Here is a 23087-nt window from a genome sequence, read left to right as displayed (position 1 = left end):
GAGAAGTTAGGACAGTAGTTAACCATTGAGGTGGGGGCCCGTTCCCTCTGGGGTTTGGGCTGCTTTTTGTGCATGTTACATCTTGGTACAAAGGTTGGTTTGCTTTGTTTTGTTTTGTTTTTAAACTGGTGTATAGCTTCTAATGAGAGCTTGCCAAGAGAAAAGGAACGTAAAGAAGTTTCAAAAGCAATATATATTACACACACACACCACACACGACTACTACTACTATGAGGGTCCTAATATATTCTATCCTATTCTAACTTCTTTTATTTCATTTTCTAAAGAATATTGGTTGCAATACCCTAAACTAATTTCGCAACCTGCTAGGAGGTGGCAGCTGCAGTCTGAAACCACTGTATTCACTGTTCTCACAGAAATTCAGGCTTCATTACTCAGGCTCAACTTGATATTTTACCAAGGTGCTAGATGAAGAAGGTGGGGTTAAATATGTTTGCAACATTGTTCAGTTAATCACATAAGTCAAAAACATAACAAAGCTTACTTTCAAATTAATGACTTTAAAATTATGTCAGTAAATAGAAACGACTCAGCCATTCTATGAAATGTATTTAAAGGTTGTACGAAATTCAATCTGTTTTAAAATGAAGTGTTTATGCGTGTGTCCCATAAAAGGGATTCTGGCAATTTCAGAATCCTAAACGCAGCACAGAAGCTGTTTGCCTATTTTTCCCTTGTATAAGTTTTCGATTTTATCACCACTGAATTTTTCTTTATCCCGGAAATTCAGTAATTTAGCTTAGATATATCTTTTTTTAAAAAATTAGAGTTTATTGGGGTGACAATTGTTAGTAAAGTTACATAGATTTCAGGTGTACAATTCTGTAATACATCATCTATATCTCACATTATGTGTTCACCACCCAGAGTCAGTTCTCCTTTCATCACCATATATTTGACCCTGTTTACCTTCTTTTAGAGCCCCCTTACTCCCTTACCCTCTGCTAACCACTATTATCTATGTCTAAGAGTTTTGTTTCTTCATTTGTCTTGTTCTTTTGTTGTTTTCAGTTTTATATACCACATATCAGTGAAATCATATGGTTCTTGACTTTTTCTACCTGACTTATTACTTAGCATTGTAATCCCAAGATCCACCCATGTTGTCACAAATGGTCCTATTTCATCTTATGCTCGAATAGTATTCCATTGTGTATGTATACCACAACTTCTTTATCCATTCATCTATCAAAGGACACTTTGGTTGTTTCCATGTCTTGGCCACCGTAAATAAAGCTTCAATGAACATTGGAGCATATATGTCTTTATGGATAAATGTTTTCAGATTTTTTGGGTAGATACCCAGGAGAGGGATTGCTGGGTCATATGGTAATTCTGTTCTTAATTTTTTGAGGAACCTCCACACTGCCTTCCATAGCGGCTGCACCAGTCTGCATTCCCACCAACAGTGTATGAGGGTTCCTTTTCCTCCACAGCCTCTCCAACACTTGTTACTATTTGTCTTAGCTTAGATACATCTTATTGTCAACTATTCTACATCAAGTTTCTTTTTTTCCTTTCGAGGATAAATTATGTCTTTTTATCTGCAAATTCATTTGTGTAACTAGTTCAGGAAAGTTTTCTTCTATATTTGTTCAATAACTTTATCCCCTATGTCTAGAGTTACATAATAAGCATGCAATAATTATTTGTTGAATGAAAAATTTTAAAAGAAACAGCTCTGTTTGCTGGATTCAATACTCCAAGTGTCTGCTGAGGATGGGGGCAGTTCTCGGTATTGAGATGAGAAAATGGTGCTCAGACAGGTTGTGTGAGTTGCCCAAGGTCCTGCAGCAGTCCTGGGGCAGGCCTGGGGGAGGGCCCAAGTGCCCCATGGACCCTGGCAACCTCAGCAGGGGAGGAGGCTCAGCGAGGACAAGCTGAGTAGAATGATGGGGTAGGCCACTTCCTGCTGAGAACAGAACAGCAGGCACAACCAGTGTGCCCTGGCTCTGCCACATACTAGCTGTGTGAGCCTCATTTTCCTTGTCTCTCAGAACGGCTCCCTGAGCCGTGTAGTTGGAAGGATTCGATGAGATAATGTGCACTGACCAACGCACAGTGCCAGGCCTCTACCCAACTATTCTTTAAAGACCCCAAGCCAGAACTTGGCGAGCATTGTTTGCTTCCTGCCCCTCTCCAGCTTTTCAGCTTCTTGTTTGCCAGTCTTTAGTTCAACATCAAATGCCACAGCACCCATAGGGAGAGCCAGCTGGAGCCTTGCTTGGGAATTCACGCTGTGGGTGATCAGCTGGCATACTGTATTTCCCTGAAAATAAGACCTAGCCAGACAATCAGCTCTAATGCGTCTTTTGGAGGAAAAAGTAAAATAAGACCAGGTCTTATAACAATTTCTGTTCCAAAAGACACATTAGAGCTGATGGTCTGACTAGGTCTTATTTTCGAAGAAACAGAGTAATCACACAACGCTACCACAAGCTCTCCATACTCAGTCTATACTAGAGGGTGGGCTATGCAGCATATAGAGTGTCAGAGATGGGTTTCCACTGGTGAGATTGTGGCCTATTAACTACATAATTTGTGGGATAAGTGGGTTCTTATTGGTGAAATCAGATGTATTCAAGACACATATATTGGACAGAATATTTTAGAGACCCCTGCACCCCCACCCCTACCCACCCCCACCTTGCCTGACAAGCTCAGTGGCCTGTTCCTTTAGGGCCAGAGGATTAATTCTTAAAAGGTCCTATGTTCAGCCACTGGATTGGAGGATTCTGGGCACCTGATAGTGTGGTAGGCAGAATAATGGAGCCCACAGACGTCCACATCCTAATCCCTGGAACCTGTGAATATACTACCTTACATGGCAAACGAGACTTTGCAGATAATATTAAATTAAGGCATTTGAGATGGGAAAGCATCCTGCATTATCCAGGTGGGCCCAATGTAATCACAAGAGTCCTTATAAGAGGGAAGCCGAGGATCAGAGTCAGAAAGACAGATTTGAATTTGCTGTGCTGCCGGCTGTGAAGATGGAGGAAGAGGCCACAAGCCAAGAAATGCACAAGTCCAGATGTTCTGGACACTAGAATTTCGAAAAGGCAAGGAAATGGATTCTCCCCAAGAACCTCTGGAAGGAATGCTGCATTTTTTTTTTAACTTTACATTTTACAATATATTTAATGCTATGAAAAGTATACAATGTGAACATAATCCAGGACAATCTGATATGTCATATTTGTGCCCCCAAAATGAGTCAAGACACTCAATAAGAAAGCAAAAGCACAAGAATAATTTCAACATTAGTGCACTAATATTTCTTGCTTTTAGCCTACTGAAATCCATTTCAGATTTTCCACATCTAGAATTACAAGAGAATAGATCTGTGCTGTCTCAGGCCACTTTGTTTGTGGTGATTGGTTACAGCAGTCCTAGGAAATCTAAGAAGATAGTGACAGAATCCTGTCTTGGAAGTAATGTTACTTCTACCAAGACCAAACCTTTCCTGGGTGGTGGCTGATCACCTACAAGGATACCAGCCTGCAACTTTGTTTACCTCTCAGGACAGGGAGGGATGCGTGTGTGTGTGTGTGTGTGTGTGTGTGTGTGTGTGTGTGTGTGTGTGAATTTGGCCTATGCCTTACTTTTCCTCCTAACCTGGCAGTGAACCTGAAGGGCAAACATCACCCACCTGAACGTTTTTGACTGTCACTATTTCTACCAAAATGATGGCCATGATCCAACTGGTTTGGCCTTGTTTGAATCACCCCCATCCCTGAACCCCATTAGCACAGCTCCATTAGGACCCTCAAGCAGCCCTGGCCTGACTTTCTGGGTCCAAACTGGATCAGGCTTTTCTAGCTGGGGACGGGGAGCCTCTCTAGACGCTGCTGCTTCAGCACTTCTGCTCTCCAAGCCTTGGGCTGACCAGAGCGCCTGCTACATGATGTATGCACCCCTTCTCTGAGCTTCCAATTCCCTCTCTGTAAAATGAGTGCGGTGACAGCACACACCTCATAGGGCTAACTGAACTGACATGCCCACAATAGTGTCTGGCACACATACGTGCCGCAGGAGTGCTGGCTGTCAAAATGATCATCTCCCACACTCACAGACTCCCTGCTGCCAACTGTTTACTCCAACTGGGCCTCCGTCCACCCAACCCCCTTTAGGAGCTGTAGAAACCTCTATGCTCTCTGGGGTGTATTGCTAAGCAGCAGGCCATGTCCCCACCCAGAAACCTTCATGGGCTCCCCATTACTTATCTGACAAACTCCACACTGTTCTTGGCATGCAGGGTCCTCTATTACCATGCTGGACCTAGCTCTCCAAGCTCAGCACCCAGGTCAGGCTTATACACCCAATACACTCTGGACAGTCCCATCTTGGCATCTTCAGCTACTACCTCTCTTTGTCTCTAAATGGCCTTCTCATATTTTCCAGACTAAGAACCTTGCCCATGGTGCCAAGACCACCTCCTCCGGGAAGACCTACTAGGTTTCTCCTGCCTTCTAAACTCTCGTAGGATGTTGGTTTGGGCACTTAGCCTATACTCTTATACAGTCATTCAACAAACAACTGCTGGTGTCACTGAAGATCCAGAAATGAGCCCAACAGAGCCCTATACTCAAGAAACTCAGGACACTTTGTTAGTAGTGATGGGAACCCAGACACATGTGGGAGGTCTTCAGATCTGGTGTATCTGATACTCAGCACAGGCCCTTTCAGGTGGGGCAGAACCTGGGGAAAAAGTCAGTAAGAGAAAATTCATATGACGGAGGGGGGAATGTTAAAGATATTTCTAATAGGGGAACTGGTCATAGTATATGACTAAATATTCCTCTGCACTGTAGAAGTCATCCTGTGCTCATGCTGAGTATACATTGGCTAAAATGTTATACACAGTACATACTCTATATTTAAACAGAGAAATCTACCTTAAGAAAAGCAAAGAGTGAAGCACATTTTAGGCCATAGAAATAAAATATTATAAAAGTTAAAAGAATAGGGGCAACTTTAAATACACCAATAATGAAAAATCTCAAAAAAGAAATATTATAAAAGTTAAAAGAATGGGGGCAACTTTAAATACACCAATAATGAAAAATCTCAAAAAAGAGAGAAAAAACTGACAAAGCAGCATTTGAGACCTTTCTTCCCCACATATCATCAGTTTGGCTCAAACAAACTCTTATAAAAATTAAAAAAAAAAAAAACTGAAAAAACAACAACAACCTAGGAGCGGCTGGATGGCTCAGTTGGTTAGAACACAAGCGCTCAACAACAAGGTTGCCGGTTCAATTCCCTCCATGGGATGGTGGGCTAAAGATTGAAAATGGTGACTGGATTTGGAGCTGAGCTGCGCCCTCCACAACCAGATTGAAGGACGACTTGGAGCTGATGGGCCCTGGAGAAACACACTATTCCCCACATTCTCCCACAAATTTAAAAAAACCCCTGAAAAACCTAAAATGTATAGACTGCTTCCACTTATATTTTTAAGAAGGACACACACACAACTTGCACATGCATAAAATGTGTCTGGAAGGATATACCAAAAAAAAAAAAAAGTGACTCGGGGAGGTAGAATGGGGAACTTATACTTTTATAACATTTAACTTGCTTATCTCCTAAAATTACTTTTCAAAGTTTATGTCAAAAGTCAAAGAAACACATTTAAATATAGAAAATGAGCAAAGTAAAAGTATAAATCGAGCTGCTGCTAACGCTCTCACTGGGTTTGGGAACTGTCTAGGAATCTTTTCTCTCCTCCACAGAAGAAAGTGTTCTCACACAGCACACTTCTGTGATCAGATGTGTGGGGTTTTCCCACACTGACCAAGTCTCTGACATTAGCTGGGTGTCCTACAATTCAACTCAATTCTGACACTATCTATCTGGAGTCAGCACAGGTCCCACAGGTTAAGGGCTGAGTCCCACAAGACTGCCCCCTCCTTCAGATGCCAATCGCAACTCCAGGTTGTCACCTGTACTTTTGACCAACCACTATCAATCGGGGTTCCCACAATCCCCTCCACGGGTTCGATAATTTACTAGAACTCAGGGAACATTATATTTACTGGCTTATTATACAATAAGCAGTATGATATAGGATACAGATGAACAACCAGACTAAAAGATACATAGGATGAGGTCTGGGAAAGGGGTGCTTCCATGCTCTCTCTGAGCTTGCCACCCTGCACCCAAGCACCTCCATGCGTTCAGCAACCTGGAAGCTCTCTATACCCACCCCTAGTTAGGGATTTTTATGGAGCCTTCAGCATGCAGGTACAATTAATTATTAATTCATTCTCCAGCCCCTCTATTCTTTCTGGCTGCGGTGGCCTCTTTTCCTCAGCTCCCGTGCCCTCATGTCAGCACAAGACAAAGTGGAAGCCAAGTACCAGCACATAACCATAAGGGTGTCACCTGAGATGTGCATGTGGCAGGGTCCTTCAAGCTCTCTTTTCAAAGGTCAAGGCATTGGCGCCCAGCAAGGGAGGTGACCCAGGGGGAGAAAACAAGAACCTCTGCTTTGACGTAGCTGAGCAGGGCCAGATAGGCTGAACAAAGGGCAGCAGAGAGTCCTGCCCCCACCCTCCCCCAATGCCTGCTCCTCCCCGTGTCCCACCCCCAGCACCCAGCCCCCACCATTCCCCTGTGCCCCCCAGCACCCTGTTCTCACTTTGTGGGAAGCACTTGGTGGAAAGTGTAGGGGACAGTCCCACAAAGGGGAGCAGTCTTTATCCAAAGTGGGGTGGTTGGGTTCCTCTCTTGATCTTCGTGCTTATTAGTATTTTCTACTTGCCCCACACTGTTCCTGAAATTCTTGAGTAATTTTGAGCAAAGAAAAAGAAGGAGAAAACTATTTATATAACCGTGTACTTTATTCTATCTGGTCTCCTCCACTACCCTGTGATGTAATTATTTTCATCTCCAGCTTACAGAGGATACAAGCTGAGCTCCCAGACAGTGACTTGCCTGCAGTGCTATCAGTCATCAAGAGGGGGTGCCTGGTCTCCTAGCCAGCTCTCACCAGCACGCCCCCACCCCATGCCCTCACTAGGGCTGTGGCCAGCTGCAAACTCACTGGAAGATTTGGGGGGAGAGAGTGCCTCCATGAACTAAAACAAAGAGCTAATGTACTACAAGGTAGAACTTCAAAGCCATGTGAGAGCCTGGGCCAAGAAGGTACATATATTGCTGCTGTACATTTGGGGCACTTCACGCTGGTCCCAATCCTCCTAGGACTGGAGGCAGCCACAGCACCACCACTTACTGGCTGGGTGACCTTAAGCCTCAGGGTCCTCATCTGTGAATAGGGATCATGATCCCACACCCAAGGGTGGCCATTGGGGAGAAAATGAGGGATATGGGGTGTGATAGAATCTGGTTTCCAGATCTCCTGCCACCCCTAATGGGCGTTCCTGAGACCCCCAGCCTCAGCTCGGAAAGAAATAGGGGTTACCCACCTGGGACCACACAGAGGGCAAAGGGTCCCAGCAGGAATGGGGCCCAAATTCTTACCTGCTCCTCTGCAGGGCTGAGGCCCGGGGTTCTGACTGGAGCATGGGGCACCCCAGCCCAGCGTCCTTGGTTCTCCGGGAGAGGCCTCAGGGGCAGGCCAGAGCACAGTGCCTGGAGACTAGACATGTCTGGTTGAGACTGAGGCAGAGGCTGGCTCTGTGGAGAGGCCAGGGAGTAACTGGGCAGTCAAGGTCTCACTGGGAGGGAAACTCCAGCCCCAGGGCCACCTCCTCCAGCACTTCATTGGGTCCAGGGCCTGCAGAAGGAGCCATGTGTAGGTCATAGGGTCACTGGCCCCTAGGCTGGCTGCCTGCACTGTTGACTTGGGGGGGCAGTGTTCTGGGAAGAGTCAAACTTCATACAGGGGAGACAGCTAGGTGGGGGTTCATTTGTCCTGTTAGTGGGACTTGAGGATTTGTGATTTTAGTGTATAACATTAGGGAGCTGGAGGTGCTGTATTGTGGGGATTTGCTCTGGCAGTCTTATGGGGGCGTCACACCAGGGAGGCAATACTGGGGTTTGTGTCTCAATGATGGGGAGCCCTATGACATTGAATCTGGCACAGAGCAAGGGATATGAGCAGAAAGCAGCCAGTGCCCCTTGTACTCCTCTCCCTACCGTGTGTGTGTGTGTGTGTGTGTGTGTGTGTGTGTGTATGTGAAACACAGTAGGATCCCACCCAGAAGAAAGTGTACTCTCCTCCGCTCCCATTGCAGTGCATGCTGTTTTACCCCTTCCCCAAACTCCATGTGATGGGCCTGCCTAGAGATGGTCCTCATCCCCAGTCCTATTAATGACTCTGAGAGAAAGTGCTCCTCGTTAGTCCTGAGCTATGGATGAGGAAACTGAGGCCCTGGTCTCACTCACACAGCAGGAAGTGACTGCAGTCGCAGTTGAATCCCAGTGTTCCTGGAAAAGCAGCACACCTGGGTGTGAACGCAACTCAGCTCCTGACCAGCACTGTGACCTTGGGCCCTATCCCAATCTACACAAGTGTGTGGTAATTAACCACTCAGGCTGCAGGAGGCACAAATCAGTTATGTAAGCACCCAACACCCCGCCTAAACCAGAAAGGTGAAAAAAACAGCTAACACCTTCCAAGTGCTCACTCTTCTGAGCACACCACGTGAACTAGTTCACTTCATCCTCTCTTGGCCTGTGGGCTTCACTGTTCCATTTTATGGATGACTGGACTGCATCAATGCCAATGTCCTGGTTGTGATATTGCATGATAGTCTGCAAGAGGTTCTCACTGGGGGAAAGGGCACATGGGATCTCTGTATTATTTTACACAATTGCATGTAAATCTGTAAGTATTCCAAAATAAATAGTTTAATTTTTCAAAAATTGTACAAGCTATTTGTAAGAATGATGATCTCACAGATGTTAAATATGGCAGACTGGTAGTTTCAAACCCTGGCTATACCACTCACGAGCTTGTGTGTCCTTGGGTAAGTTACTTAGCCTTGGATTTCTCATCTGTAAAAAGCAATAACAGTACCTACCTCATGGGATGTATCTGAGGATTAAATAATACATGGGAAGATCTTAAAACAGTGCCTGGCACAGAATAAGTACCAGATAAGAATAAGATATTGTTATTTTTCTAATTGCTGTTGCTATCCAAAAACCAAGGAACTGGGTACACAGGAACTGGGGAGAGATGGGGAGGGAAAGAGACTCACTGTGAAACTCTTTGGTGATTTCAACATTGTCAGTGTACTAAATACCACAGCATAGTACACTTTAAAATGATTAATTTTGGAGGAGACATCATCAAAATGACGGCGTGAGGTGAGCCTCTGTAAATCTTCCCTGGAATTTACAACTAATCGAACAACTGTAACTCCACAAAGGACTCCCTGCACAGCAGACAGGCAAGACGAAGAGGCCCACTACTGAATTCACCTAAAGGTGGGCGAATCGCGCGAGCAGGGGAGGAGGGAAGGGGGAAGTGCAGAGACAGAGCTGCGCGGGCGCAGGACACAGACCTAGCTCAGTGCTCTGAGCTCGCTGCATCCCGGAACTACCGCAGCTGCGGGAGAGGGAAGAACTCCGACTGCTAGGGCTCCGTTTATGGCCCACAGGGCTGAGGGGACAGCATATAACACGGCTGAACCCAACGCTCACGGCAGAGACCTCGGAGCAAAGACTGAGGGAAGAAGGCTGAAAACGGTGGTTTAAGCCCTCACTGCAACAGAGAATGGAAGCTTTAGGCACTCAGACGAGCCGCCCCCTCCCGACCCTCCCAGAGCTCGCTCTGCCCCCACCTGCCCAGTGCTAGAAGCGGAACAGTAGCAGTGTCAGATCAAAAGAACAGAATATTTGCTGTTCTGAGAACTGTGGACCGCAGACACAGATTCCCAGCCCAACTAGTTCCGGCAAAGAGGAGGGAGCTGTGGAAGCAAGACCGGCTGTGGTGGTGGTGGTTGCCGCCATTGCCCTGGGCCACCTCTCACAACTCACCCCATCCTTGGCCCCACCTATCTGGGTGGATACCTGCAGGAGTAAACAGAACTGCTGAAACCTACAGGCTCTGAATCTGGTACAGGAAGAGCTTTGGAACTTCAAAAGCTCTCCGCATCCCCACATGGACACTGCGCCCTGTGACCCAGGTGAACTATTAACAGAGGAGAAGCCCATCTCCCAGAGAATACCCCATTGTGTGAGAAGCTGGAATAGTGCAGAGAAAACTAAGTACTACTGTGTGAGAGAGAAAAAAAGGCTGGAATCAGAGAGAAAATAAAACATTCTACCAACACGTACTGGAAAACAAAAGAAAGACCTCTTCCTATCAACCTGTTGCAGAAGCCACTCCTGTAGGTATCTAGGAAGAGAAATAATAAATCAGTAATTGCCATGAATAACCAAGGCAACAAGACAGCTCAGAAAGAAAGTGAAAAGTATCCAGAAAAGGAACTTAAAGATATGGAAATATGTGACTTAAATGACAGAGAATTCAAGATTGCAGTTCTGAAAAAACTCAACGAGACGCAAGAAAACACAGAGAGGCAGTTTAATGAACTCAGAAACACAATCAAAGAACAACACGAGCATTTTACAAAAGAGATTGAAATTTTTAAAAAGACCCGAATAGAATTTCTGGAGATTAAGAACTCAATAGAAGAAATGAAGAATGAAATAACCAGCTTAGGTAGTAGAGTTGACCAGATGGAGGAAAGAATCACTGACATTGAAGATAGAAACCTGAAAATGACATGGATGCAAGAAGAAAGAGAATTGAGACTTAAAAGAAATGAAAGAACTCTACAAGAACTTTCTCACTCCATCAGAAAGAGCAATATAAGAATAAAGGGCATAACAGAAGGAGAAGAAAGAGAGAAAGGAACAGAGAGTATATTCAAACAAATTGTCGATGAGAACTTCCCAAACTTGTGGACAGAACTGGATCCTCGAATCCAGGAAGCAAATAGAACACCTAACTACCTCAATCCCAACAGGCCTTCTCCAAGGCACATTGTGTTGAAGCTGTCTAAAATCAACGACAAAGAAAGAATCCTCAAGGGAGCCAGGGAAAAGAAGACGGTAACCTACAAAGGAAAGCCCATTAGGTTATCATCAGATTTTTCAGCAGAAACTCTACAAGCCAGGAGGGAGTGGAACCAAATATTCAAACTATCGAAAGAGAGAAATTATGAGCCAAGAATAATATACCCAGCAAAGATATCCTTTAGATATGAAGGAGGAATAAAGACCTTTACAGACATACAGAAGCTGAGGGAATTTTCTAATACACGACCTGCACTACAAGAAATACTAAAGGAGCCTATTCGACCACCATCAACAGGGACAATTTGTGGCAACCAAAACATAAAAAGGGGGAGAGTCAAGGCCTGAACCGGAATATGGGAATGGAGAAAGTAAGCGTGCTAAAGAAAATGGAATACTCTAAATATCAAACTTTCTTTTACATAAATATAAGGATTAGGTAACCACTCAAAAAAAATCCAGAACTGAAGTATATGCTGTAATAAAAGAAGAAACAGAGGGAAACATCATAGAATACACCCCCACAGAAATAATAGACAACAAAAAGGCAAAGAAACTATGGAGACACAGCTTTACCAGACAACTGAAGATAGAATGACAGGAAATCCTCACATATCAATAATCACCCTAAATGTAAATGGACTGAACTCATCAATTAAAAGGCACAGAGTAGCACATTGGATCAAAAAACTAAACCCAACCATATGCTGTCTCCAAGAGACACATCTCAGCTAAAAGGACAAGCATAGACTCAAAGTGAAAGGGTGGAAATTGACACTCCAAGCAAATGGTATCCAGAGAAAATCAGGTATAGCCATAATGATATCAGATGAAACAGACTTCAGGGTGAAAAAGATAACAAGAGACAAAGATGGACATTTCATAGTGGTAAAGAGGACTATACAAGAAGAAGACATAGCAGTCATCAATATTTATGCCCCCAATCAGGGAGCACCGAAATATACCAAGCAACTACTAACAGAACTAAAGGGAGAAATTGACCAAAACACAATTATACTAGGGGACTTAAATACATCATTGACAGCTATGGATAGATCATCCAAACAGAAAATAAATAACGAAATAGCAGCCCTAAATGACACATTAGATTAAATGGACATAATTGACATTTATAGAGCACTTCATCGTAAAACATCAGACTATACATTTTTTTTCTAATGTACATGGAATATTCTCAAGGATAGACCATATATTGGGTCATAAAATCAGCCTCAGCAAATTTAAGAAGATTGAAATCATACCAAGCATATTGTCTGATCACAAAGCTTTGAAATTGGATATCAACTGCAAAAAGAAAGCAGGAAAAACCACAAATACATGGAGATTAAACAACATACTTTTAAAGAACGACTGGGTCAAATAAGAAATTAGAGGAGAGATCAAAAGATACATAGAAACAAATGACAATAAAAATATATCCTACCAAAATTTTTGGGATGCAGCGAAGGCAGTTTTAAGAGTGAGACTTATATCATTACAGGTCTATCTCAAGAAACAAGAAAAATCCCAAATAAATAACCTCACGTTACACCCTAAAGAACTAGGAAAAGAAGAACAAATGAAACCCAAGGTCAACAGAAGAAAGGAAATAACAAAAATCAGAGCAGAGCTAAATGAAATAGAGAACAAAAAGACGATAGAAAAAATTAATGTGACAAAGAGCTGGTTCTTTGAAAAGATTACAAACAAAATTGACAAACCCTTGGCTAGACTCACTAAGATAAAAAGAGAGAAGACACTAATTAACAAAATCAGAAATGAAAAAGGGGAAGTTATCATGGACACCACAGAAATACAAAGGATCATCCAAGAATACTATGAAGGACTATATGCCACCAAATTCAATAACCTAGAAGAAATGGTCAAGTTCTTAGGAACATATAGCCTTCCTAGTCTGAACCATGAAGAACTGGAAAATCTAAACAGACTGATCACCAGTAACGAAATTGAATCAGTCATCCAAAACCTTCCCAAAAGCAAAAGTCAGGGACCAGATGGCTTCACTAGTGAATTCTACCAAACCTTCAAAGAGGATCTAATACCAATCCTGCTCGAACTCTTCCAAAAAATTGAAGAAGAGACAGTACTCCCCAACTCATTTTATGAGGCCAACATTATCCTGATACCAAAACCTGGTAAGGAAAACACAAAAAAAGAAAACTACAGACCAATATGTCTGATGAATACAGATGCAAAAATCCTGAACAAAATTCTAGCAAATCGAATACAACAATGCATTAAAAAGATTATTCATCACAACCAAGTGGGGTTCATCCCCGGGGCACAAGGATGGTTCAACATCCTCAAATCCATCAATGTGATACATCGCATAAACGAAATAAAGGACAAAAATCATATGATTATATCAATTGATACAGAAAAAGCAGTTGACAAGATACATCCATTTATGATTAAAACACTCCAATGTTCATTGCAGCTTTGTTTACGGTGGCCAAGACATGGAAACAACCAGAATGTCCTTCGATAGATGAATGGATAAAGAAGTTGTGGTATATATACACAATGGAATACTATTCGGCGGTAAGAAAAGATGATATAGGAACATTTGTGATAACATGGATGGATCTTGAGAGTATAATGCTAAGCGAAATAAGTCAGATAGAAAAAGCAGAGAATCATATGATTTCACTGATATGTGGTATATAAACCAAAAACAACAAAAGAACAAGACGAACAAATGAGAAAGAAAAACTCATAGACACAGACAATAGTTTAGTGGTTACCAGAGGGTAAAGGGTGTGGGGGGTGGGAGATGAGGGTAAAGGGGATCAAATATATGGTGATGGAAAGAGAACTGACTCCGGGTGGTGAACACACAATGGGATTTATAGATGATGTAATACAGAATTGTACACCTGAAATCTATGTAATTTTACTAACAATTGTCACCCCAATAAATTTAAAAAAAAGATTAATTTTGTGTTATGTAAATATCACCTCAATTGAAAAAAAACTGGTGTTTTTTAAATTTTGCTTCTTGGATAAACCAAATAAATAACATCTTAAAACTAATAAGGAGGAAAGAAAGTCAGGCAGGCACTGCAAGGCAAACTCAGGTAGGTACCCAGGACTCCAGGCTGCTCAAGTGCATGGCCCACTGAACTCCAGTGTGAGAGGGAGCCCTCAGGGAAAGCCAGCCTAGGCCAGCCTCCAAATGATCAGTCCCAGCTGCCATTCGACACAGCAGCATGAGACCCCCATTGGGAAGCACCCAACTGATTCCCTTCCCCAATTCCTGACCCACAAAACTGTGAGCAAAATTTAAATGGTTGTTTTAAGTTGTTCAATTTTAGGGGAGTTTATTACTTAACAACAGCAACTGGATACTGCCTCAGGACCTCCACAGGGGCCATTTCTCTGCCTGGAAAGCTCATCCTCCCTGCTCCATACCCGCATGGTCTTCCTGATCTGATTCATATCTCTGCTCAAAGTCACCTCCTCCTTGAGGCCTGCCCCTACCATCCTCATGTGTGCAATATACACATTTCCTATCCCTTTATTCTGCTTTATTTCCTTTTGCAGCACCATTTACTACCTGTCATATTTATTTCTACTTCCTATGCCCTCCTTCATCTATAATAAAAACTCCAGGAGGGCAGAGAGCGTATCTGTCTTGTTCTCTCCCCTGGAGCCTCAGCACAGAGTGGGTAGCTGTTAAATGAATGAAAGAATGAATGCACGCATGAAACCCTGTGAGAAGACAGGGGCTGCAAAGGGCATCTTTCCAGGCAAGCTACTGAGGCTCTGGGCCTCTGGCAGGGCACATTTACCCTCCTACCGGCCACCCCATGGGCCTTCAAGGAAGGAGTCTCAAGGGACTTTTCTGGACAGGGATGTGCTGAGATGTTGTTCTCAATGTTGGCCACCAGGTGGCAGCCCAAGAGGACAAGACTCCTACCCTAAGGACACAAGGGTCTAGATGTCCTTAGAAAAAATATCTGTCTCGGGGGAGCTCAGGAATGCAGGTGTAGATGAGATTTGGGGTTCCCGGGGGTGTGGTTGAACTGGAATCCCTGGGTCCTGAGTCCAGAGCAGCAGCAGCCCTGACTACAGCCAGTCACGTGGGGTGACCTAGACCCTCCCCAAGGCTCTCTGTCCAGGTTGCCTGGAAAGCCATAATAAGGAGCTTCTGGCTAACTCTGAGAGCTGAGTTTCCCACCATTCTGCCGTTTGAGACCTGTCATTACCATTTGGAGCCATATCTTTAAACCAGAAGAACTATTATTTACTTGATGTGCTTCCTTAAATAGGCCTTTAAAATATACATAAATGTAATAGGAAGGAAGTTTTATGCCACTGTAACAGAAACCAAAGTCACTTGCCAGAAACAGGTCCCCTCCACCCAGGCTCCACCCTTCTCCTCTTGGACAGCTGCCCGGCTGAGTAGGGTCGGGTCGGGGGCGTGGAGACTGGACGAGGTCCGCCGACCTGCTCTCGCCCACCTCCCCAGCCCCCAGAAGCCAGCGCGCATTCCTGGTGCCCCCGCGTCCCCCGCGAGCAGGGACCTCACACCCCCGCGCCGCCGCGTCTTGGTACGTGCCGTAGGGCTGGCCGGGGCGGGTCGCCAGCCGGCGCCACCGCCTCGCGGGACACCGGGACTGCAAGCCCTGCGCGCGGGCACAGTATGGGGAGGCTATGCTGGCGGCGGCGCGCGCTGGCGGCCGCGTGTCTGGGCGCCGTGCTCCTTCTTCTTTGGCCCGTGCCCCGCGCTCTGCTCCCGGGTGAGTGCCCGTTGGGTCGGGGGCCGCCGCATCCATGGCCGGACCCCTCGTTGGGGGAGGAGCAGCTGCCGTCTGCACCCGGGCTGGGGCATAGGGATGGGTGTGCCTAGAAAAGCTCTAGCCGCCTTGCCCGTGGCACAGCCTCCCGAACGGTCTTGCCCCACGAGAGAGTTGGTCTCCCAAGCTCGGGAGTGGGGACTGTTCGGGCCTCAGCCTGTGGCTGAGGATCCAGGTCAGTGGTGGGTAGTGGAGAGCGTTTGCTCCACCCCTGAAGGCAGCCTCCTTTATCTAGCCCCATCCCCCTTAGAGCCAGAAGCCCCCATCAGGTGAGCGGTACATGAGTCAGTGAAAGCTTGACGTTTCTGCGTTAAAAAAAAAATTGGTCCCTCAGGGCTGCTTGGCACTGCTGCCTGGAGCGCCTTGCCCTGCCTGCAGTTCACACCAGCAAGGACTTGGGGACCCTTTGCATCTACCTCATAGTCTGGTTGGGGAAACTGAGACAGCCAGTCAGGACTCTGCAGTGCGGAGTACCTGCCCCAGGCCAGGCATGTGCCGAGACTTCACTCATGTCATCTTCTCAAAGCTTCCCACCAACCCATTTCATGAAGGAGGAAACTGAGGCCAGAGAGGTGGAGGGATGGGTGTGATGGCTAATGTACTGGCTGCATAGTCTGCCTGCCACTTGAGGTGCCCAGCCATTGGCCTGTTCCTCTGACCTCTGGCTCTGTTTGCCTTTCCTGATGTGAGTGTGTGTGTTGGGGGGTGGGGCGTGGGGCGGTTCTGCATTCTCCCCACACTGTGTGGGCTCTGTGCGAATCCTTGGAGTCACTCCTTGGGTCCCAGGGAGTAACCTCACCCCAGGGATGGACAGGGACCACGGGGCAGTGGGTTTGGGGTGGCCCAAGAGATGTGGCTGAGGAGACTTTCAGGGCCGCACTTACTCAGGGAGGGAGGCATCTGGCTGGATCTAGGATGGTAGTGGATAAGGTCATTCCATAGTCTTACCTCCTGGGTGACTTATTCCCACCCCTCTCAGGGCCTCAGTATTCCTGGTCTGTAAAATGGGGTGCTCAAGTTCTTCCTTACTGGGCTTCTGGCAATGCGAATGAGATAACATACAAAAAGTGCCTGGCCCCTAGCCTCTTTATCATGGCACTGTCCTGATTAGGGGTGGTGCTGTGCTCCTTCCATCCTGAGGTGAGGGTGTCTTCCTTCTCCTGCTTTCCCTCAAACCTCCCTGACTGCCTCTGGACTGGAGGCCAGGGTTTGGAGAGGCCTCTTTAGTACTCACCAGGTCACCCTTCCACTCACACCATTCCCTCGGTGTCTAGACACAGCAGGCCAGACCTGTGCGTCTCCCCAAGCCCAAGAGAGGAAGCTGCTGTCACTCTTTCCATGCCCACCTTCGTGAGCTGGCTGGCCATCTGGGAGTGGTGCTCTTGCTTCATGGCCGGTGCTCCCTTATCTCAGCTGAGTGGAGTGTCCCCTGGCACAGTGCAGGCTGTGGTTCTGGTGCCTGTGGACATGACAGTCTCTGTCCACATGGTCATTTGTAGACAAATGTCTACCCAGGAACTGGGACAGGGCAGACCACAGTGGCTCCCAGCACCTAGGGCTCAACCACACAGCCCCTGGTGTGGGGTGAGAGAGAATGCCAGATGTGGGGTATGTGTCTGGGGAGTGTCAGTGGAGGAGTGGGTGTGTTTGGGTGACTGCCTGTGAGGTGAGTGTCTGTCTTCATGTCTAAGAGGGTGTATGTGTCTCCACTACCTGGACACATGTCTCCTGCCCCCTCCTCTACCCAAGTTTGAGAGAAGAGAAAAACCAAGGTACTGGTCTTCTGTGCTTTGTTCCTTCTGACCTTCCTCCCTCTTCTGGGAGAGCTGGTGTTAGAGAGGATGGCTCACAACCCCCTTCCCACCTTTGCCCAGGGTGACCTTGGATAAGCAAGGGTTAATCAAACCAACCTATCCAAGCTACCCTGCTGGCTCCTCTCCTTTCCAAGTCAAGAGCTAAAGCCATGAGCTCAGAAGCCAGTGAGGGTCAGCTAATGGAGGGCTGTGGGCCAGTGCAGACTGGGAGATGAGACAGCTGGGTGGAAAGGCCTTCCCTGCTGGAGGTGGATCCTGCATCCAGGGCCTTTGGAAATGGCCTCAATAGGGCCTTTAGCATCTCTGAGTGTGGCCCTGCAATGTGGCCCAAGTTGGAAGTGGGTGAAGGATGTGGTTTGTGATCTCTAAGGGCCAGCACTAAGGAGGCATTTCAGCCTCTTATTCCTTGCAGGCAGGTCTGGCACTGTCCCTCCTTCTCCAAACTGAAAGGTGTTGCCACAAGTTGGGCACAGGACTCCTAAAGGGCTGCCAGCTCAGGCTTGGGTCTTCTGCTGCCCCTCTGTGTGGGGGAGGTCTGGAGCAGCCTACCCCAGTACCCCTCAGCCCCCCAGTACTCCACCATCAATGCTGCCCTCGTACCCAGGGTCCTGGGGATGAGGGTCTGTCAAGGAAAGGTGGGACAGTTGCCAAGGACACTGCTGCACCCCATCCTCGCCTTCAGGGTCCCTGTGGCAGCTCCACTGTCACCTCTGCCCCCTTGGACCCTTTGTGACTGTGCTTCTGTCCACATATTTGCTGGGTTCCTGCTCATGCCAGGCCTCTGTCTAGGGCTGGAAGCAAAGCTTTGTAATGTTCCTGCTCTCACAGAGCTTACAATTTTCATATTAAAAACCCCATCTGCAGTCTGCATCACCTGCCCTCAACGCACACGCAGGAAGCACCACCATGCTGCTACATAAGATCCCCCACCAGCTGGTCCACAGGGCCTTCTGGGGGGTGCTGGAGCCCACTGCCACCCCACTGCACCCCATTCTAACTATCCCCTTCCTAGCTTCTCAGGGCTTGAGCATTCTTCCTCATGGTGGAAGTTATGGGTGTTTCTCTCAAACCAGGCTGAGCCTCTGTCCACTTCCAGGGGACCTTGGGTTTGGGGACGGAGAAGGGAGGGTGTGGAAGGAGGTTGTGAGGGAGGAGACAACTTATTCCTACGAGAGCCCACCACCTCCTGGGCTGGATTGCTGCCTTCCCCTTCTTCACCTGGGCTGAATTGCTGGATTGCAGTCCTTTCTCTTAGAGTCCAGCACTTCCTCTCTGAAGTCCAAGGGTGGTGTGTGTTAACAGAGACCTTCTCCCCCATCGTCCTTCCTGAAGAGTCTCCAGGGGGAGGGACCCAGGAACCTCAGGTGGGGACCCTGGCCTCTCTTCTAACCCCCCTCCCTCTTCATCCTCCTAACCTCTGTGGCACCATGGCACCTGGGGACCCAGTCTGTCTTGACAATTGCAGACTGAGCACAGGGTCCATGGTGGTCACGGCCCCCAGCAGTCACGCAGCATCATGGCTCTGGAGGCATCCAATATTTATAATGATTAAATGCAGAAATGCCCAGTGATTCCTGGGAGCCAAGGTGCCAGAGCTGAGGAGGGTGGGTAAGGACTGAGACCTGGCTTTGAGGCTGTGAAGGGCCCCTTGAGCACTCAGCAGCAGCCCCGCAGTGCGGACATCAGGGGATGTTTGGGGGCAGCCAGAGGCCTGGGCAGGCAGCTTCCCTCTGGCTGCCGCCCTGTGTCCTCTGCCTCCCTCTCAGCCCCTGTAGGGCTCCAGCTCGTAGGTTCTCCTCCGAGTGCTTGTTCAGAGTTCTCCCAGGGCACTCCTCTACGCCCTGACTCCTTCCCCAGTCCTGGCCCCTGGTTGCCTCTCAGTAAGAGAAAACTCAGAGACTGGGAGCCACCCAGAGGACAGTGTCTGTGAGAACAACCCAACTCAGACTCACTTAAGCCAGATGAGGCTGCCTTCAAGGCATGGATGGATCCAGGGTTTCAAACCATGTCTCACTGGCCTGGACGGGTCACATGATGCCCACTGCTGAGACAATTACTGTGGCAGAAAGGGAGGAGGACAGCCTATTAAAACCACATGAACCAAGGGTAAGCAGATTTGCTCCTGGAGGGAAATAGGTAGGCTAGCAAAAGGAAGGGGAGAGGCTGCTGGCAGCCGAATCAATAGATGTTCACCCTCCTGCTGTCCATTCCCTGGTACTGCCAGAGTGTCCGGAGCTCAGAGGTACCTTGTAGGCCTCCAGAGAGTACTATGAGAAAAGGAAGGCCAGAAAGATGGATGGCTAACCACAGTGGGATATGGTAATCCCATTTTGCAGAGGAAGAAACTAAGATCAGAAAAAATGAAGTGCTTTGCTCAAGGTCACCCAGCTAGGAAGTGTGGGGCCAGTGTAAATCCTAGTCTAAATCCTGAATCCTTATACTTTCCACTCTATAGGGAAGGGATAATTGGGTTGGGCTTTTAAGGCTGCATAGGAGTTTGCCAGGTGGGAAAATGAAGAAAGGGAATTTGGGGCAGAGAGAATGGCACAGACAAAAGTACGGAGGAGTGAAATGGCCTGGTGTGTTAAGGGATGTGCTATGGGTAGAGCTCAGGGTTCATGAGAGAGAGTGGTAGGGTGGAAGCCAGAAAGGTACGTATTAAGGCCCAGTCATAGTGGCCTTGAATGGCAGGCTAGGTGCTCTCCCTGTAGCCATGAGGGGCCATCAGTCTTTAAATAAATGTTTATTGACACTAGATGAGGTACAGGGGTTATAAGGAAACAAGACATTCCCCTTCCTTACAGAGCTGACCTGCCAGAAGGGCAGCCAGACATCATTCCACATACAAGTCAGATTATTTAGGCAGTCATAAGTGCCATGAATACATTAAAAGGAGAGTGGGGAAAATTCTGCTGTGGAGGGGACATTTGAGTTCAGCTCTGAACAACAAGAAGTATGTGCCCTAAACTCTAAGTTTCCTGGAGGAGAATCCCAGGCAGAAGGAACAGTTAGTGCCAAGGCTCTGAGGTGAGAATGCACCTAATATTTTAGTATGGCTGCAACTGAGCAATTGAGCTGGAACGCGTGGGAGATGCGTCTGGAGAGGCCCTGGGAAGGAACTGGAATTTACTGTTAGCCAGCGGGAAGCCATGTAGGTTTTAAGATCACCAAGATGGTGTGAGTGGAAATAGGATGCCAGGTGAGGAGACTCCCGTGATTGTTCCAGGCAGAGTAGATGGGGCTTGCCCTGGGCTGGCTACTGTGGAGGAAGCAGAAGTGGGGGGTCTCCCTGATGGCTTTGGAGGCAGAGCTGACGTGACTATACCCAAGAATGATCTGGTCAGATAGGCCTCCATTCTACATGGTTTATGGAGTTCAGCATGGAGTTTGTATTTTAAATACAAGTGGAGCAATCTCTATTTGTCTGTCTCTCAAAAAAAAAAAAAAATTGTTCTTTACTCGTGAAGGGCTTGTCAATGTGTTTTTCCCTCAGCCTGATCACCACAGGGAATGTCCCTGACCCAATGGCACACAGGTCACCTCAGAGGCCTAGGATACCAGGGGGACTGGTTGGGCTAGGGCAGACTGTGGCAGCAAGGCCCAGGGCTCCTGCCTGTCTGGTCTTGCACAACTAGCCCAGCTAGAACTTATTAACCAGAAACTGTGTCGTAATCTTAGCTTACTGGACTAAGGCTCATCAGCGTTTCCTCCAAAATGGTGAAGCCGCAAATAGCCCATGCGACTACTTGTACCCTAACCCCCTGCGAGGGGCGGCTAAGCCTTTGTGGGTGGGCATGCAAGGACAATTTGTCAGGTTGCTCTGTATGGTGTTTAACCCACCAGCCTGTGGGTGCTGTGAGGATGGGTTGTGTGCAGGGCAGAGTGGGTGCCTGAGAGGCAGAATGTCATGGCCTTCATTAAGGATGCACACGTGCTGTGGCCTGGGGTCAAATCCTGTTTCTGGTCCTTGCTTTGAGGCCTCAGTCATGTTTCTTTGCCTCTCTGATCCTCAGCTTCCCCATCTGTCAAATGGGGATAATAATGGTTGTTTCTACGCAATAGAAGAAAGCATCAATGCGTACAAATCACTGAGCACAGTGCCCACCTGCCTGGAATTCATGGGCCTGCCTCTGCCCCAGGTGATTCCTGCCTAACTTGCCCAACTCGACCAAACCCAGCCTCCCTTGCTGACTGCCACGCTCTCCTAGGAGCTTCCTAGGTGCCCACATGGAGTGGGCACCGAAGAGTGTTAGATTGGTCCTCATGCTAGCCCACTGAGCTGGGACCACAGCCCGCCCATAAGTCTGGGCTGCATGGTGTCTATGGCCTGGAGCCCCATGGGCACGGGCTCCTGGCTCTTCCAGATTGCTGGGCAGCTCATTCCCTATTGCTTCCCTTCCCTTCAACCCAGCTGGTTGCTTTGAGCTATTTCAAAAGTCCTGTTGTTTCACTGCTGTTGTCTCTGATTCTGTTTCTCCTTCTCCCAACCTCTGTCCCTGTCATTATGGATAGCTCTCTGTCTCTCTGTCTTTGGCACCCTAGTCCCCCCTACCCTCTCTTATGGCCCTCTTCCTCATCTCTCTCCCTCTCTCCATAACCTCCTGCTATTTTTTGCCTTGTTCAAAACAGAACCCCCATGCGGTTTTGCCTGTGGCTGCTCTGGGCTGGCCAAGTTCTTCAGCTCAGGCCTGGGCCCCTCCCTGACCACGAGACTGGGGCCTGCCTGCCTGGCTCTCCCTGGCCTGCCTGCTTCACAGTGCTGTGGGCAGGGGGCTTGGGACCTGGAGCCCAGTGGGAGGGCTGGGGGGCAGATGAAGAGGCCAAGTGGGGCTTGGGGTGATGGCAGTGGAGGTTGGGAGAGGCCTCAGGGAGGCCCTATCCTAAAGCCGCAGCCTCCAGCTGTCCAGAATCGGGGGCTGGACCTAGATATCTTCAGAGCATTCCCTTCTGACTCCCTGGACCCATCTGTGCCCCTCCATGGCCACCTGCCAGAAGAACCCAAGTGCAGCCCATCCCACTGGACTTGGGTTCCTCTGATCTGTGTGGTAGGGCTGGGTGGGGTGGCCCAGCCCTGTAATCACTGGCCACAGCTACTCTGGGCCTCTCTCTGGTGCCCACTCCTTCCTGCCCTCCACCCACTGGCCCCTGGAGTCTGGTATGGGACCAACTCTCCTGCAGGCTGTGGTCTACGCAGGAAATGACAGGCCTTACACAAGCGCTGGTGTTTCTGGAAGGCTCCAAGTTGTGGGACCTTGGAGTAGAGATGGTTTCTTTGTCAATTGGGGTTCCTCCTCCCACAATCCCTAGTGGGCACCAGCCCTTCAATCCCCAGCCGTGACCCTGAGAGGAGCTCCTCACTGGGTGACCTCAGGCCAAAGGTAACACTGCTTGGAGATTCTACTTTCCATCTGCAAAATGGTAGCAAGCCCTCCTG

At 47.7% G+C, this 23087-nt stretch overlaps 2 protein-coding genes across 3 annotated transcripts in view; one reads left to right on the top strand and one right to left on the bottom strand.

The window, feature by feature from the left end:
- UROC1 (urocanate hydratase 1) overlaps positions 1 to 7718 on the bottom strand; it is a 40564-nt gene extending 32846 nt beyond the window's left edge. The window contains exon 1 of the mRNA XM_033087391.1: positions 7510 to 7718. Coding sequence (XP_032943282.1) covers positions 7510 to 7635 — 126 coding nt within the window. The 5' untranslated portion in view covers positions 7636 to 7718. The remainder of the gene's footprint in view (positions 1 to 7509) is intronic.
- Positions 7719 to 15406: 7688 nt separating this feature from the next.
- The window catches only part of CHST13 (carbohydrate sulfotransferase 13), a 45524-nt gene continuing 37843 nt past the window's right edge, over positions 15407 to 23087 (top strand). The window contains exon 1 of one of the 2 annotated variants that reach the window (XM_033135557.1): positions 15407 to 15593. Coding sequence is in view for 1 of the 2 variants with exons in the window: in XM_033135556.1 (XP_032991447.1) it covers positions 15686 to 15782 (97 nt within the window). In the remaining variant the exon portion in view is untranslated. The other variant, XM_033135556.1, reaches the window with a different exon arrangement.

This window comes from Rhinolophus ferrumequinum, chromosome 19, assembly GCF_004115265.2.
Source record: "Rhinolophus ferrumequinum isolate MPI-CBG mRhiFer1 chromosome 19, mRhiFer1_v1.p, whole genome shotgun sequence".
NCBI classification, from domain to species: Eukaryota; Metazoa; Chordata; class Mammalia; order Chiroptera; family Rhinolophidae; genus Rhinolophus; species Rhinolophus ferrumequinum.
Note: the sequence above shows the minus strand (reverse complement) of the source record. Positions and strands in the feature narration are given on the sequence as shown.